This window comes from Pseudophryne corroboree, chromosome 9 (genome assembly GCF_028390025.1).
Source record: "Pseudophryne corroboree isolate aPseCor3 chromosome 9, aPseCor3.hap2, whole genome shotgun sequence".
NCBI lineage: Eukaryota > Metazoa > Chordata > Amphibia > Anura > Myobatrachidae > Pseudophryne > Pseudophryne corroboree.
In genome coordinates, this window is record NC_086452.1 from 470781900 (window position 1) to 470797422 (window position 15523).

The window sequence follows — 15523 nt, forward strand, 5'->3', positions numbered from 1 at the left end:
TTAATGTTATAGTTTTATTTATATGCGCATATTAATTATTTCATTTGTTGATGAACTATTTCTGTGTTCACATTTGATTGATTTTATAGATAATAAAATTATCTTATAAATTATTTTATTGAGTTTATTCATGTCCTGTTGCCTCTAGTTAAGTCTAAATAGCGCAAGGGGTTTTATAGTTTGCTTAAAACATCCAATAAAAAAAAAAAAAAAAAAAATTCAGATCGGATACGGAAGGCTGTCCCTAGTCTCAAAGTGGGGGATCAAGTCTGGATTTCCACTCGAAACTTAAGACTCAAGGTCCCTTCCAAGAAGTTTGCCCCCAGAATCATTGGACCATATCCTATTGAATGAGTATTGAATCCAATAGCATACAAGGTGTCCTCCTTTTCTTTACGTTCTCCTGCCAACGCTAACAATTAGTAAGGCCTTCACCCCATGAGGAGGAATTACATTCAGACACCTCGTTTACTCACCTCACAGGCAGCTGTCCCTTCAGCCAAAATTCAGTTGTCGGAACCACAACTTACGCCGAGCGTGACAAAGCTAAGGGAACTAAGTCCCAAGAAAGAAGAATTTTTGTAAATTTTTTTTTAAATAAAGTAAAGTAATATAACGGAGCAGCTCAGTCAGCAGTGACTGGCTCCCTCTGCACAAATTCAAAACTGAGGGATCATGGGGGATAGAGGGGGAGGAGCCTGTTTCACTTCTTAGATTAAAGTGCCAGTTCCCTGTAAGCCACCATCATCACCCCACAGTCTTGAAGTTGTGCCAGTGTCCCCTAGTGGCTGACAGAAAAAAAATTACAGTTAGGAGCTGCTTGGCTCTGTCCACTTAATCTCTATCCAAGGCTTACTACATAGAACCCATTATGTCCTAATATCGGGCTACATGGACTTTTCCAGGGATAAAATCTTGGGCTGTGCTGGCATATTTGGGTCAGTAAGTAACTGTAGGTAGGTACGTCTCACTTCCCATTTCAGTTTCCGCCTAGGATTTATTTACATAGAGATGTCTGTAAGCTGCAATAGTAAAGGGGATTGAAGGGGGTCTGGTCAGACGAAATTTTCAGCGAGCAAAAGTAAATTTTCTATGTCCATTTTTTACAAGTGAAAACCAAATATTGAAATAATCGATTTTAATTTCCCATCTGTTCTCAAGAGCAGAGTTCCATGTACTGTCCCAGACCAGGCTTCAGGTGAACATCTGGAACGGATCTCCTGCGCTGCAGAATGTGTGTGCGCCATATAAATACCTAATATATAAATACCTACTAATAAGGCTTCATGAAGATTAGCGCAGACGTTATCCCAACAAGACCAAGCAGTACTTCAGAATGATGAAAGCTACATATTAAGCCATATACATGGTCTGGTCACATTATTATTAGCACCAGCTAATAGCCGGAGTAACCGCTGTGTGCGGCACGGACAGCAGCGAGATGGGCTGAACCGTCATATTAGACACCCGTCTGGTAGCCCCAGGTACATTGTGACGCCGAGCTGCTGCACTGTAGCGCGTGGGTGGGCCCTCACGCACCTTCGTAGCCGACGTTCCCCTCTCACATCAATGGCACGTGGTGCTCCGCAGTTTCCACGCTGGTTATTGGCAATGGTGCTATTTGTCCAGTCACGATACACCTTCCCTGCAGCAGCATGCAAACAGCTCACACTGCGCTGTGTCAGAAATACCGCCACCCTGGCCCGAAAGCCAATAATCATTTTTTTGCAGCTCGGGTAAATCTCCCCTTTTACCCATGACAGCAACGCGTAATGTGTGCAGACGGCCTATCACACACCGTATATACCCACCAAGCCAGCGCACCACACGTGACGTACTGCATGGGCTACGCGCTGCCGGCGTCCAAAGTAGGAGGTGCTCATAACCACAGCCCGTCAGACCGAGGATCTCTGCCACTGCTCTCCAGCTCACCCCGATTTCCCTGCCCCAATAGCTGGCGCGTCACATCTCGTCCGCTGTGCAATGAACACATCACAATTTACACAACTTTTTTGATCACTGTTTTATTTGTGTAAAAAAAACATTATATACAAGAAACGGTTGTGGATGTTTATTGCAGTAAACTCACAATATCACAACACTTATGTACACGCAGGCGAATAAATGTCAATTTGTTTGTGCGGCTGGACAGTATAAAATGTGCGGCTGTGGAATACGTTAGCCAGAAATACTGCTGGCGGACAGTCCCTTAGGGATGATGGAGATGAGCATGTGTCACAAGCCATGTCCCTTTAAATACTTGAAGCTGAGAGAGTAAGTAGCGCTATACAGGTATTATACACCAGGCATTCACATACTGCAAGGTAAGTGGCGCTGCGGCGCCACTTTCTATACTGCATGCTCCACATTACCAGCTGTCACGTGCAGTCTCCATTCTCAAACTCTTTCAGGAGCCAAATAAAACAAAATGAAATTAAATGTTGAACCAACAAACAAAATCTGAAACTTTTACTTGCGGCTTACTCAGGTTTTCTGGGAGGAAGCCCCACCTTCGATATACTGGGCGTGGACGGCGAGGGCTGTAACGGCACTGAGCCCTCCGGACCGGTGTACAACAGGGTGTCAGGGCAACAACACTGGATGCAGGGAATATTTCTCTCACTCGTGTCCACAAAGCACAAACGGAGATAAAATGACTGAACCAGAAGGGTTACATTTAGTCCCTTCATTGCGCAAGAGATCCCAAGTAAAACTTAAAATAATGCGGGCGGTCACCCCAACGTTCAGGGAACTAAATACACGTCTGTCACATGACATACGCGTACTCAGAGCCTCGCTGTATTTCATCAGAGTTGCACAATGGGTGTCTGAAATAACCCAGCAATATAGGGCGAGCGGATTGTGTAACGAGGCGTGGGGCCAAACGTACCCCAGGTACACTAATACAGGCAGGATATATCTCCGCAATACAGGGCGAGCGGATTGTGGACCTGGTCCCGGCAGAGAGGCGTGGGGCCAGACGTACCCCAGGTACACTAATACAGACCGTATATATCCCAGCAATATAGGGCGAGCGGATTGTGTAACTGGTCCCGGCAGAGAGGAGTGGGGCCAGACACACCCCAGATATACTAATACAAATAGGAAATATATAAAAAGGTTTCCACAGCAATTAAAAAAGGACCTAACAGAAAAACCGAACCAAATTAATTAATGTGATCAGGACATCTCACAGACACTGCACGGTAGATTCATAATCCAACATTTGCGCTGTAGTAATATATATATCTTCGGATGCATGACCTGGACCATGCACTGGGCAGTTTGGCAAGCAGAATTATCAGTCTATTGTGGAAGCGGTGTAATACTGGGGAGCCTGCAGGTAGGTCCATACTCATTCTCCGCACTCAGAGAGGACTCCAACAGAATCCTTTTAGCTTAACATCTGGGCTCTCGCTACCCCGGCTGGGTGACTGGTGAACTAGTCGTCAATAGTCGGCAGCCAGAAGGCCTGTAGACAGGAGAGACCATTACAGATTAGATACCATGCTCACAATACAGATTCCATCTGGTTGCACATACAGAGACACAATAACGCACTTTGGTACAACGTGAAATATTTTCAGTCTAAAAATATGCAAGTCCACCCATGTGTATTTATTACGTTCTCAAACCCTTCAGATGATTGAGGTCTCAAATTGTGTGACCAATGCATCAAATACATTACACATGATAATACTGGCTCCTATGTACTGGCAGCCTGGCTAATGGGTTCTCCATCAGGGCAGCAGATACAAGTGCTCAACCTCCGTATTCTGCAGGACTTGCACTAGACTTATTGTTTACGAATACAAAAACGTGCTTCAGCGTCCGCCATTTGCCTGGAGACCAATTTTGCCTGAAAACGATGTACTGCCCTACATACACTGGCTGCTACACAGGACGACCTTCACCTACCACAGCTACCTATCTACCCACAGCTGATAAAATGGCAGAACGGGAAGCAAAGGAAGATTCAATCTATTTTGCAAAAGCTGCATTTAAATTTCACGGAGCTGATGGTAACCGTCCTTTGTGTTTATGTTTACAGCGTTGTGACATATGTTTAAGAAAAAAATAAAAAGTAAAGGACGTGGGGGAGACAGCGACACCTGTAATACTATAGTAATAAAAAACTAAGACCTATAGCTTACCCTCACTTTCTATTACTGCAGCATATTGTCCTTCCCTCCCGCTGAAAGACCGTTCTTACTCAACCCGGGTAACACACTCTACTACAGATGGTCTAAAGCCAGGTACAGTTTTTTTTTTCTTTTTTATTGGGAAGACCAGCTGTATGATGATTCGCCCAGTGCAAGGTCCCAATATCTGTGCTACACACTTCTTTTCGAGAAATCACCCAATTGGGTGTTAACCACACACTACCCGATTTTTACACCTGGAAATAGGGCGAGATTATGGAGAATGCGCACACACTAGTCGATATCGGAAGACCGTGGCCAAGATTCAGTCCTGTCCATTAGATCAGATAATTGAACACAATCGTGTTTGTGGGCAAGATTGGTCATTTATCGGTGAAACACCAAAACGATTGTTCATACACACTACGCAATAAATCAGACCGATCTCCAGATTACTGGGAAATTGGCCCAATAATTTAGAGTGTGTACTTGGCTCTAGAAATAAATGCAGATAGGTAAGGTGTGTAATTTGCAATCTTGCAGGTTTCACAATGAAACCGTAGAAAAGTATGAATGCCAATTACTCCGCTTGGTTGCAGCCTCAGGTTTATGGTCATATTGCAGTCTGCTCGCTGCACGTACACAATGCCAGGAAAGGTCACATGTCCCATCCACAGCCGCCAGCGCTTATCTCGTGGTTATAAGTGGTTCAATGGATTCCGGAGACATTTCAGCATCATTACACCCTATTTTATCTAACCATATAGTATACAGTACTACCACTCACTGCAGATTACTGTAGCAGGAATGGCTAGCAGCACAGGCCTGTACGGGGGGGGGGGGGGGGGGGGGGGGGGGGGGGGGATGGGAGTTTGGCCACTGCTACATCTCGGGCAGCACTGGATGCCTGCAGAACACAACCTATGGATTTGGAGTTTACCGAACGTCTGTAGACTTTGCCGAACACTTGGTCTTTCTCCAACTAAATGTAAATCCCAAATTCCATGCAACCTTCATTGCACAGAATAATATTTGATTTTATTGGCTTAAATAACACAGTAGTTTAAGCGTGTCCTATTTAAAGATCCAAAGTGGGATTCGGACTCTGCTATCCAATTGACATGTTTAGTAGGGATGCACTGAATTCATTTACAAGTTACATACGTAACAGTACAGAGTGTAGGAAGAGGACACCTCCGCCCTCTAAAGTTCCCCAAATACTAGATTGCTAAATGCTGTTCACACAGCCAATCCTAAAAGGTCAAATTAGTTCAGGTATTTCTTACATGGACTGATAGGGAGGACATTGATTTGTCCACAGACTGTGGTAAATGTATTTTTGCAGTTTACATATAAGATGAAATGCCCATCAATGTGCCGACAGTGGAATGTGTAGAACAGAACATTAAATGTTCCATCTTCTTCTCTGCTTCATGCTACAATACATATTTACAGGGATAGGAATTATGTTTAGCAGTGGCGCAGTCAGAGCTGGAGGAAAGCTCCGCCTCTCACCGGCTGCCTCATATAGCCCCTCCTCTCCCAGCTCTCACCGGCTGCCTCATATAGCCCCTCTTCTCCCAGCTCTCACCGGCTGCCTCATATAGCCCCTCTTCTCCCCCTAGCGCTGTATGGATGTACAGGTCTGCACACCCCCTGTCAGTGCCTGCATCCTCGTAATATAGATATATGAGCGAGCTCAGGGGTACAGATGAAAGATGGGGAATGACGAATGAGAGAGAGAGACAGATGTACAACAGCAGAAATTAGATATAGATAAAGGAGGGACAAAGATGAGACAGAGGAATAGAGATGGGGAGATGCACAATAGCTAGCTACGTTCAAAGTACTACTTCCATACGTTTGTGTAATCCAGTCTACAAGCTGCCTCTGCGATTCTCTATCTAATCTACTTCCCACATCACACAGGTAGAAGATGACCCCACACTTTCAGAATCCTCGCTCACCATATTGGAACAAGCACTTGCAAAGGTCATGAACTTGGGATTGAACTGTAAGCAGGTGATGGGTCCGGTGTGCTTGCCATCCAATACGGCCACTTTCATGCCGCTCTCTCCATTCCATACGTGGATCTTGCCATCTTCCGACCCTGCACAGAGACAGAGGATGAGAAGCAGCCCAGGAGCCACATAACAAGGGAGAAGACCATTCTTACTCATCTTACCGATCATAATGAACTGAGAATCCGGGGGTGAACGAAGCTTCTAGCGTGACCGCTTTACTGTTGTTATAACCCTGTCAGAGAGACATATGTATCACAATCAGATTCATCCACTTACACATCCTTTTTATCCAATCCCATCCTGACAAACTACTTACCCCAAAGGTGTGTAACACGGCCCCTTTAAACGCATCAACTAGCCTCAGGAAGCCGCCATTGGTAGAGAGAAGAATTAATTTTCCATCGTTGCTAAATTTGAGTGACGTCCATTCGCAGGTGCGGTCATAGTTCATCTTGAAGGTGGCAAACGGACCCTGAATATATAAATGTGCAACGGTCGTCATTTTCTGAACCAGAGGAATTGAAGAGACTCTAAAGTCAAACATGACTGAGCAAGCGAATGGGTTTGCAATCTGCACATGGACCAAGCACCCAGATCTTACAGAGCACAGTTACATTTCCTGAACATCAGACGCAGAACAGGACCCGCTGCCTTAGCAAACCCATAGACGGTGCGGACAGGCATAAAAAAAAGAATTTACTTACCGATAATTCTATTTCTCGTAGTCCGTAGTGGATGCTGGGAACTCCGTAAGGACCATGGGGAATAGCGGCTCCGCAGGAGACTGGGCACAAAAGTAAAGCTTTAGGACTACCTGGTGTGCACTGGCTCCTCCCCCTATGACCCTCCTCCAAGCCTCAGTTAGGATACTGTGCCTGGACGAGCGTACACAATAAGGAAGGATTCATGAATTCCAGGTAAGACTCATACCAGCCACACCAATCACACCATCACACCGTACAACCTGTGATCTGAACCCAGTTAACAGCATGATAACAGAGGAGCCTCTGAATAGATGGCTCACAACAATAATAACCCGATTTAGTTAACAATAACTATGTACCAGTATTGCAGACAATCCGCACTTGGGATGGGCGCCCAGCATCCACTACGGACTACGAGAAATAGAATTATCGGTAAGTAAATTCTTATTTTCTCTGACGTCCTAGTGGATGCTGGGAACTCCGTAAGGACCATGGGGATTATACCAAAGCTCCCAAACGGGCGGGAGAGTGCGGATGACTCTGCAGCACCGAATGAGAGAACTCAAGGTCCTCCTCAGCCAGGGTATCAAATTTGTAGAATTTAGCAAACGTGTTTGCCCCTGACCAAGTAGCTGCTCGGCAAAGTTGTAAAGCCGAGACCCCTCGGGCAGCCGCCCAAGATGAGCCCACCTTCCTTGTGGAATGGGCTTTTACAGATTTTGGCTGTGGCAGGCCTGCCCCAGAATGTGCAAGCTGAATTGTACTACAAATCCAACGAGCAATAGTCTGCTTAGAAGCAGGAGCACCCAGCTTGTTGGGTGCATACAGGATAAACAGCGAGTCAGATTTCCTGACTCCAGCCGTCCTGGAAACATATTTTCAGGGCCCTGACTACGTCCAGCAACTTGGAGTCCTCCAAGTCCCTAGTAGCCGCAGGTACCACAATAGGCTGGTTCAGGTGAAACGCTGAAACCACCTTAGGGAGAAATTGAGGACGAGTCCTCAATTCTGCCCTGTCCGTATGAAAAATCAGGTAAGGGCTTTTATAGGAGAAAGCCGCCAATTCTGACACGCCTGGCCGAAGCCAACAGCATTACCACTTTCCATGTGAGATATTTTAAGTCCACAGTGGTGAGTGGTTCAAACCAATGTGATTTTAGGAACCCCAAAACTACATTGAGATCCCAAGGTGCCACTGGAGGCACAAAAGGAGGCTGTATATGCAGTACCCCCTTGACAAACATCTGAACTTCAGGAACTGAAGCCAGTTCATTCTGGAAGAAAATCGACAGGGCCGAAATTTGATCCTTAATGGACCCCAATTTTAGGCCCATAGACACTCCTGTTTGCAGGAAATGCAGGAATCGACCCAGTTGAAATTCCTCTGTAGGGGCCTTCCTGGCCTCGCACCACGCAACATATTTACGCCAAATGCGATGATAATGCTTTGCGGTTACATTCTTTCTGGCTTTAATCAAAGTAGGGATGACTTCATCTGGAATGCCTTTTTCCTTCAGGATCCGGCGTTCAACCGCCATGCCGTCAAACGCAGCCGCGGTAAGTCTTGGAACAGACAGGGTCTTTGCTGGAGCAGGTCCCTTCTTAGAGGTAGAGGCCACGGGTCCTCTGGGAGCATCTCTTGAAGTTCCGGGTACCAAGTCCTTCTTGGCCAATCCGGAGCCACGAGTATAGTTCTTACTCCTCTCCGTCTTATAATTCTCAGTACCTTGGGTATGAGAGGCAGAGGAGGGAACACATACACTGACTGGTACACCCACGGTGTTACCAGAGCGTCCACAGCTATTGCCTGAAGGTCCCTTGACCTGGCGCAATACCTGTCTAGTTTTTTGTTGAGGCGGGACGCCATCATGTCCACCTTTGGTTTTTCCCAACGGTTCACAATCATGTGGAAGACTTCTGGGTGAAGTCCCCCACTCTCCCGGGTGGAGGTCGTGCCTGCTGAGGAAGTCTGCTTCCCAGTTGTCCACTCCCTGAATGAACACTGCCGACAGTGCTATCACATGATTTTCCGCCCAGCGAAGAATCCTTGCAGCTCCTGCTTCTTGTGCCGCCCTGTCTGTTTACGTGGGCGACTGCCGTGATGTTGTCCGACTGGATCAGCACCGGCTGACCTTGAAGCAGCGGTCTTGCTAGGCTTAGAGCATTGTAAATGGCCCTTAGCTCCAGGATATTTATATGAAGTGATGCCTCCAGGCTTGACCACAAGCCCTGGAAATTCCTTCCCTGTGTGACTGCTCCCCAGCCTCGCAGGCTGGCATCCGTGGTCACCAGGACCCAGTCCTGAATGCCAAATCTGCGGCCCTCTAGAAGATGAGCACTCTGTAACCACCACAGGAGAGACACCCTTGTCTTTGGTGACAGGGTTATCCGCTGATGCATCTGAAGATGCGATCCGGACCATTTGTCCAGCAGGTCCCACTGGAAAGTTCTTGCGTGGAATCTGCCGAATGGGATTGCTTCGTAGGAAGCCACCATTTTTCCCAGGACCCTTGTGCATTGATGCACTGAGACTTGGCCTGGTTTTAGGAGGTTTCTGACTAGCTCGGATAACTCCCTGGCTTTCTCCTCCGGGAGAAACACCTTTTTCTGGACTGTGTCCAGGATCATCCCTAGGAATAGAAGACGCGTCGTCGGGATCAGCTGCGATTTTGGAATATTGAGAATCCAACCGTGCTGCCGCAACACTACCTGAGATAGTGCTACCCCGACTTCCAACTGTTCCCTGGATCTTGCCCTTATCAGGAGATTGTCCAAGTAAGGGATAACTAAAACTCCCTTCCTTCGAAGGAGTATCATCATTTCGGCCATTACTTTGGTAAAGACCCGGGGTGCCGTGGACAATCCAAACGGCAGCGTCTGAAACGGATAGTGACAGTTCTGTACCACAAACCTGAGGTACCCTTGGTGAGAAGGGTAACTTGGGACATGGAGGTAAGCATCCTTGATGTCCAGAGACACCATATAATCCCCTTCTTCCAGGTTCGCAATCACCGCTCTGAGTGACTCCATCTTGAATTTGAACCTCTGTATGTAAGTGTTCAAGGATTTTAGATTTAAAATAGGTCTCACCGAGCCGTCCGGCTTCGGTACCACAAACAGCGTGGAATAATACCCCTTTCCCTGTTGCAGGAGGGGTACCTTGATTATCACCTGCTGGGAATACAGCTTGTGAATGGCTTCCAATACCGCCTCCCTGTCGGAGGGAGACGTCGGTAAAGCAGACTTTAGGAAACGGCGAGGGGGGAGACGTCTCGAATTCCAATTTGTACCCCTGAGATACCACCTGAAGGATCTAGGGATCCACTTGTGAGTGAGCCCACTGCGCGCTGAAATTCTTGAGACGGGCCCCCACCGTGCCTGAGTCCGCTTGTAAAGCCCCAGCGTCATGCTGAGGACTTGGCAGAGGCGGGAGAGGGCTTCTGTTTCTGGCTCTGTAAGGGGGCCGGCGGCGCGGCTCTGGGACCGGACTCCGAGGCTGGGCCTGTGTTCGATCCCTCTGGAGCTAATGGTGTCCAGTAGCCTAAGAAGCCCAAGCTGGCTGCAAGCAGGCAGGTTCGCTTCTTCTCCCCTTAGTCCCTCGATGCAGTGAGCCTGTTGCCAGCAGGTCTCACTGAAAATAAGAAACCTAAAACTAACTTTTTCTAAGAAGCTCAGGAGAGCCCCCTAGATTGCACCCTGCTCGGTCGGGCACAAAAATCTAACAGGCTTGGAGGAGGGTCATAGGGGGAGGAGCCAGTGCACACCAGGTAGTCCCAAAGCTTTACTTTTGTGCCCAGTCTCCTGCGGAGCCGCTATTCCCCATGGTCCTTACGGAGTTCCCAGCATCCACTAGGACGTCAGAGAAAAAAAGTGAAGACCAAATAGCAGCGTTTCTGGGTACCTTGAGAATAAAGCCAGCCACATGCAGAGGGGATTTCAGCAAATTCATCCAATGCGGCCTCGTGTTTGGCTCCAGCAGATCATTATCGGACATGTCTGCAGATTTGGTTGTAATATGTGACCGCACCAAAAGCCCCTGCTGAGATCTTATTATACAGCACAGACAGGAATATGGGCCCAATTTAATGAAGGCAGTGGTGTCCTCGTCGTAGCTAAACGTTACCATATTGCAATAGAAGCCTATTGTTCACTCCAGGGTGAGCAGTGGACAGGGCACGGTGTGGTAAATCTGATCACTCAGGGAGGGGGTGTGGTCTCATGACACGCCCCCCTGTTCATCACTCTTGGAGGAGTGCCCAGCACTTACCGAGATGCTGGGCTGACCCCACACTCAGGGCCTAATTTAGACCTGATCGTAGATGAGCTAAATTTAGCACAACTACGATCATTTTCTCAGACATGCGGGGAGACGCCCAGCACAGGGCTAGTCCGCCCCACATGTCTGGTTCTGCCCCCCCCCCCCGCACTGGTGCAAAAGCATCGCGCAGCGGCGATGCTTTTGCACCCGGCGAGTAGCTCCCTGCCTGCGCAGCTCCTGTGCTCTGGCAGGGAGCTACCCGCTGCGTCCCGGGTCGCAGCAGCTACGTGTGACGTCAAGCAGGGCCGCGGCCCGTCCCCCCCCAACAGTCCAGACACGCCTGCGTTGTCGGAGAGCGCCCAGCCACCAGCGTTCTAAGGCCATTGGCACACCCCCTCCCGCCTCTACCTGCCAATCAGGCAGAGGCTCCCGGGGTGCGCCCGCGCTGACGCAATGCAGTCTTAATTACCCCCTCTATCCAGCAGTGAGATCTTAATCGTAACATTTCCCACACGTAGGGCACTGCGACCCGCGGGTGTGGTTGGCAGAGGACAGGCTGTTTCAGGGGGGAAGGGGGAGCCACCATTAGGGGAGGCCGCAGCACCCTGCTGACACAGCCTAGTGGGAACACTAGATGTCTCAGAATCAGCCCAACTCTGCCTCATGCGGCCCCTTAGATAATAAAACACGTGTTCGGAAGAGGAAGAATATTGGTCCGCGCCGACAACTGTTTTTCAACCTCAAATAGCCGCCCGTCAGCTCCAGCTGCTTGGCCATAACAAGTCCGGTGCAATTTGTCAATTAGGTTTATGCAGCAACCGTGCGGTGGCCGGATAGAATCGTGTGCGGCCAGCGTAACTGTCCTAGTAAACACAAAACTCACATGACCGGTCGTTTTAGATTTACCTTATCGAAGGAGCGAAGGTCATACAGCTTCACCATCTCTGAATTAACTCCTGCGGCAAAAATAAGACCCTCTGGATCAAACGAGCACACTGGCTTCCCCTGTAAGTGCATCAGACCCTGTACGGAGGAAGGAACATACCCTCAGCCGGATGACTTTGATAGGCCCTGACAACATACAAACATCAGAGAACCACGTCACTAACCTGACAGTTGGGAGACCGGAGGTCCCACAGGCGGATGGTTTTATCCAAGGACCCAGAAATAAAAGCATCATCCACCGGAGACATAGATAACGCAACGACCCTGTCAAAATAATGAGACATTGAGTGAAGGTCTATGAAGGTCAAAGCTCCAAGATAAACACAAGGAGACATTTCCCTATCTACACAACACACCTAACCCTTCTCAGAATAGCGGGAATTTCAGGTAGATAACAGATGTCAGAATAACCAGAATATTCTAAACCAGAACTGGCCATATACAGTTGTCTGTATACACTGCAATGACAGACAGTTCCACTGCAAATTGCAGTACGCAGGCAGAAAACACCTGTTGATCAACAGCTGACTTGGAACATCCAGATACCCCATCAGGACTGGAGGAAAGTGCAACTGCACAATAACCACAATTCTCGTCCAATCGCACTAGCTGTGATCTATTAGTCTGGGAATTCGGGACCAAGTACCGAACAGCCGCACCACTTAAATCTGGCGACACGGGTGTCTGTGGGTAAATGGGGAACAGAGCTGACCACTTGGTAAGCAGTTGTCTCCACTTAAGATTGAATCCCGCAACAGGACACAGCCAACTAATGCCTTCTGCTTTCCAGAGTCCTCTATTATAGATGCTTTGGAAAAAATCTTTTTAAAAAAAGGGGTGACGATCACTGGGTGACAGCCTGTAGCGTAACGGAACACTTCTCTTCTCACATGGCAGCGACTAAACGTAACTTTTCCAAAATATATATTTAATGCATCATCTCAGTTGAATATTATATTTGGAATGCCTCAACTCCCTTTTATCATTTCTTCCGAGCCAAACTCTAGCGAGACGCTGGTTATATCACCTCACAACCGTCACTCACCTTTTACTGTGGCCAGGGAAATAACGGATATATTTATTATCATGAAGAGAGAGGTACCGGATGGTATCTACAGAAAGAAAGTAAGGCAATTAGCTGTACGCAACATAACATCAATATATAAAATACATTACAAATAAATAGGGTTGTATAAAAAAATAAAAAAAATAAAAAATAAAAGAATAGTCTCCGGTACAATGTAGAAAGCGAAGGAGTTACCACACAACGCGAAGACACGTTTGTTGATCCACAAACGGAGCAGGAACTCTGCGCCGATGGTGCATGTCCCAGGCAAGGCAGTAGCCTGTACAGTTATCTCCAACCGCGGGTGATGTCACAGACCCTTAAACTGTACAAACAACTACCTCAGCCCAGATCCAAGCGTACGACCGAAGACATCTCCGTAGAATAAGCCTATCATTGACCGAAGACACACCTGAAGAAGGTAACCTACCATCGACAGTAAAGTAGATAAACGGCTGTAAGGACGCAACGCAAGAATCGGCGCAGCGTAAATGTAGGGAAATGGAATATAATCACTGGACCACAGGAAAGGCGTACCATCAATTTTGTTGGAGCTATAGACCACGGTATTTGCTGCATGCGTGTATCGGATGAGGTCCACACCGTACTTCTTGCTGTACAGCGTCCTCTTGGGCCTGTCAGAACAGAAAACAATATGAAACACGGCGAAAATCCCGGAGTCATAATAAAAGTGAGATGTATTGGTGTCTATGGGATACAAATAAGACCGCAGCCGTCTGGATTAAGCGTGGAGCCTACCAGTCACTTCACTGACCACGTCTGAGCCTCCCCCCCCCCCCCCCGTCCCACTTCCCCAGCGGCCTTCCAACCAAGATGCCCCTCCCTCAATCTCAGGCTTTCCCAACTGGCGGCCACACACAGACAACGGGGATAAAGGAGGCAATCACCAGCGTGGTAAACACCAGGAGGGGATTTCCTTTGTACAGATGTCTCCGCCATGAGGAATGTTGCAGACTTGTCATTTTGGGCCATGCAGGGCACCATACTCAAGACCAAGAAACATCAACAAGCAACCATGAAAGTTTACATCCAGTGACCAAGATCTGGCGGACATTTTACCAAAGACAAGTGATGACCTCACATGGTGGCGGGTGATTAGTGTAAACCAGGCATGTCCAAACTGCGGCCCTCCAGCTGTTGAGAAACTACACATCCCAGCATGCCCTTACACAGCTTTAGCAGTCTCTGACAGCAAAAAAGTGTCAGGGCATGCTCGGATATGTAGTTTCACAACAGCTGGAGTGCCGCAGTTTGGACATGCCTGGTGTAAACCATAGTCATCATATACTAGTTCTAGCGTCACTGTCCGGCTCCCATAGCTGAAGCGCCGTTCCGTCTCTTACCGGTATACGCTTATATTACAGTATACTGGCATATTAGTCCTGGCGTTGACCAGGTCAACAGGTCTCTCTTCTCCCAACCGCGCCGGCTCCTGCCCTCGCCACCTCACTCTGTGGCAGCCATTGGTGGGGATGCGCCGCAGGCTACGGCGTATCTGCCTCCACCGATCATTAAACACCGAACAGTGTATCACCGCCCCATCGCGGGTACTAGTCAGCAGCCATAACAATGACCCCAATACTCACTTGCCCTCCTGGCAGTCGTACAGCACGATGGAGTCGTCGTCGCTGCTGGAAATGACCGTTTCCCCACCGGGGCTGAAGTCAAAGCAGTTGATCTTATCGGAGTTCTCGCGGAAAACCTTCGCCACCCGGAAGCTGCGCAGCACGTTGTCCGTCAGCTTCATGGCTGCCCCAGGTGGTAGGGTGATGCGCCCCGGTGCAGGAGGGGGGAGGGGCACAGAATATGGGGATGCAGGAACACAGGGGATAGGGGGGTGCAGCTGAGGAAATGGAAGGGGGATGGGAGGTACTGGGGCACAGGGGGAGGTGATGGGGCACAGTGGGGGGGATATAGGGGTACAGGGAGAGGGGGGAGATGTTGGGGACAGAAAAAGGGTAAGTGTTGGGGTACAGGGAAAGGTATTAGGGAACAGAGAGATGGGGGGGGGGTGTTGGGGTACAGGGAGAGAGGGGGGGGGGTTGGGGTATAGCTATGGGGCCTGGGCGGTAATAAGTTACCTCACACCGGCCCTCCCCTGGCTGTCAGGCCCTGTGTGGTGACCGCTGCGCGGGGTGTCAGTAGGGGGGGATCGGATCCCCCTGGGGCCCGTGGCTGGGGGTGACGGAGCTCGGGTTCCCGGAGGCCGGCACACGGGGACGGCAGTGACCAGCGGCTCAGAGTTGGCGCCTCCCGCCCGCGCTCATTGTCTCCTCCGCCGCCGCCATGTTGCCGCAGGAGCCGGAGGGGAGGCCGCAGCGCGCGTCGACGGAACACATGAAAAAAACAGCCGCCCGCCATTG

At 48.9% G+C, this 15523-nt stretch overlaps 1 protein-coding gene across 1 annotated transcript; it reads right to left on the minus strand.

Moving 5' to 3' along the window:
- Positions 1-2056: 2056 nt before the first annotated feature.
- On the minus strand, positions 2057-15511 carry WDR82 (WD repeat domain 82). Its single transcript, XM_063941353.1, is given in 10 exon segments — positions 2057-3472; positions 6110-6252; positions 6328-6352; positions 6354-6398; positions 6483-6638; positions 12035-12151; positions 12238-12337; positions 13119-13185; positions 13677-13774; positions 14747-15511. Coding segments are annotated over 10 exon segments (942 nt in total). The 5' UTR covers positions 14908-15511; the 3' UTR covers positions 2057-3442.
- Between the last annotated feature and the right edge of the window lie 12 nt (positions 15512-15523).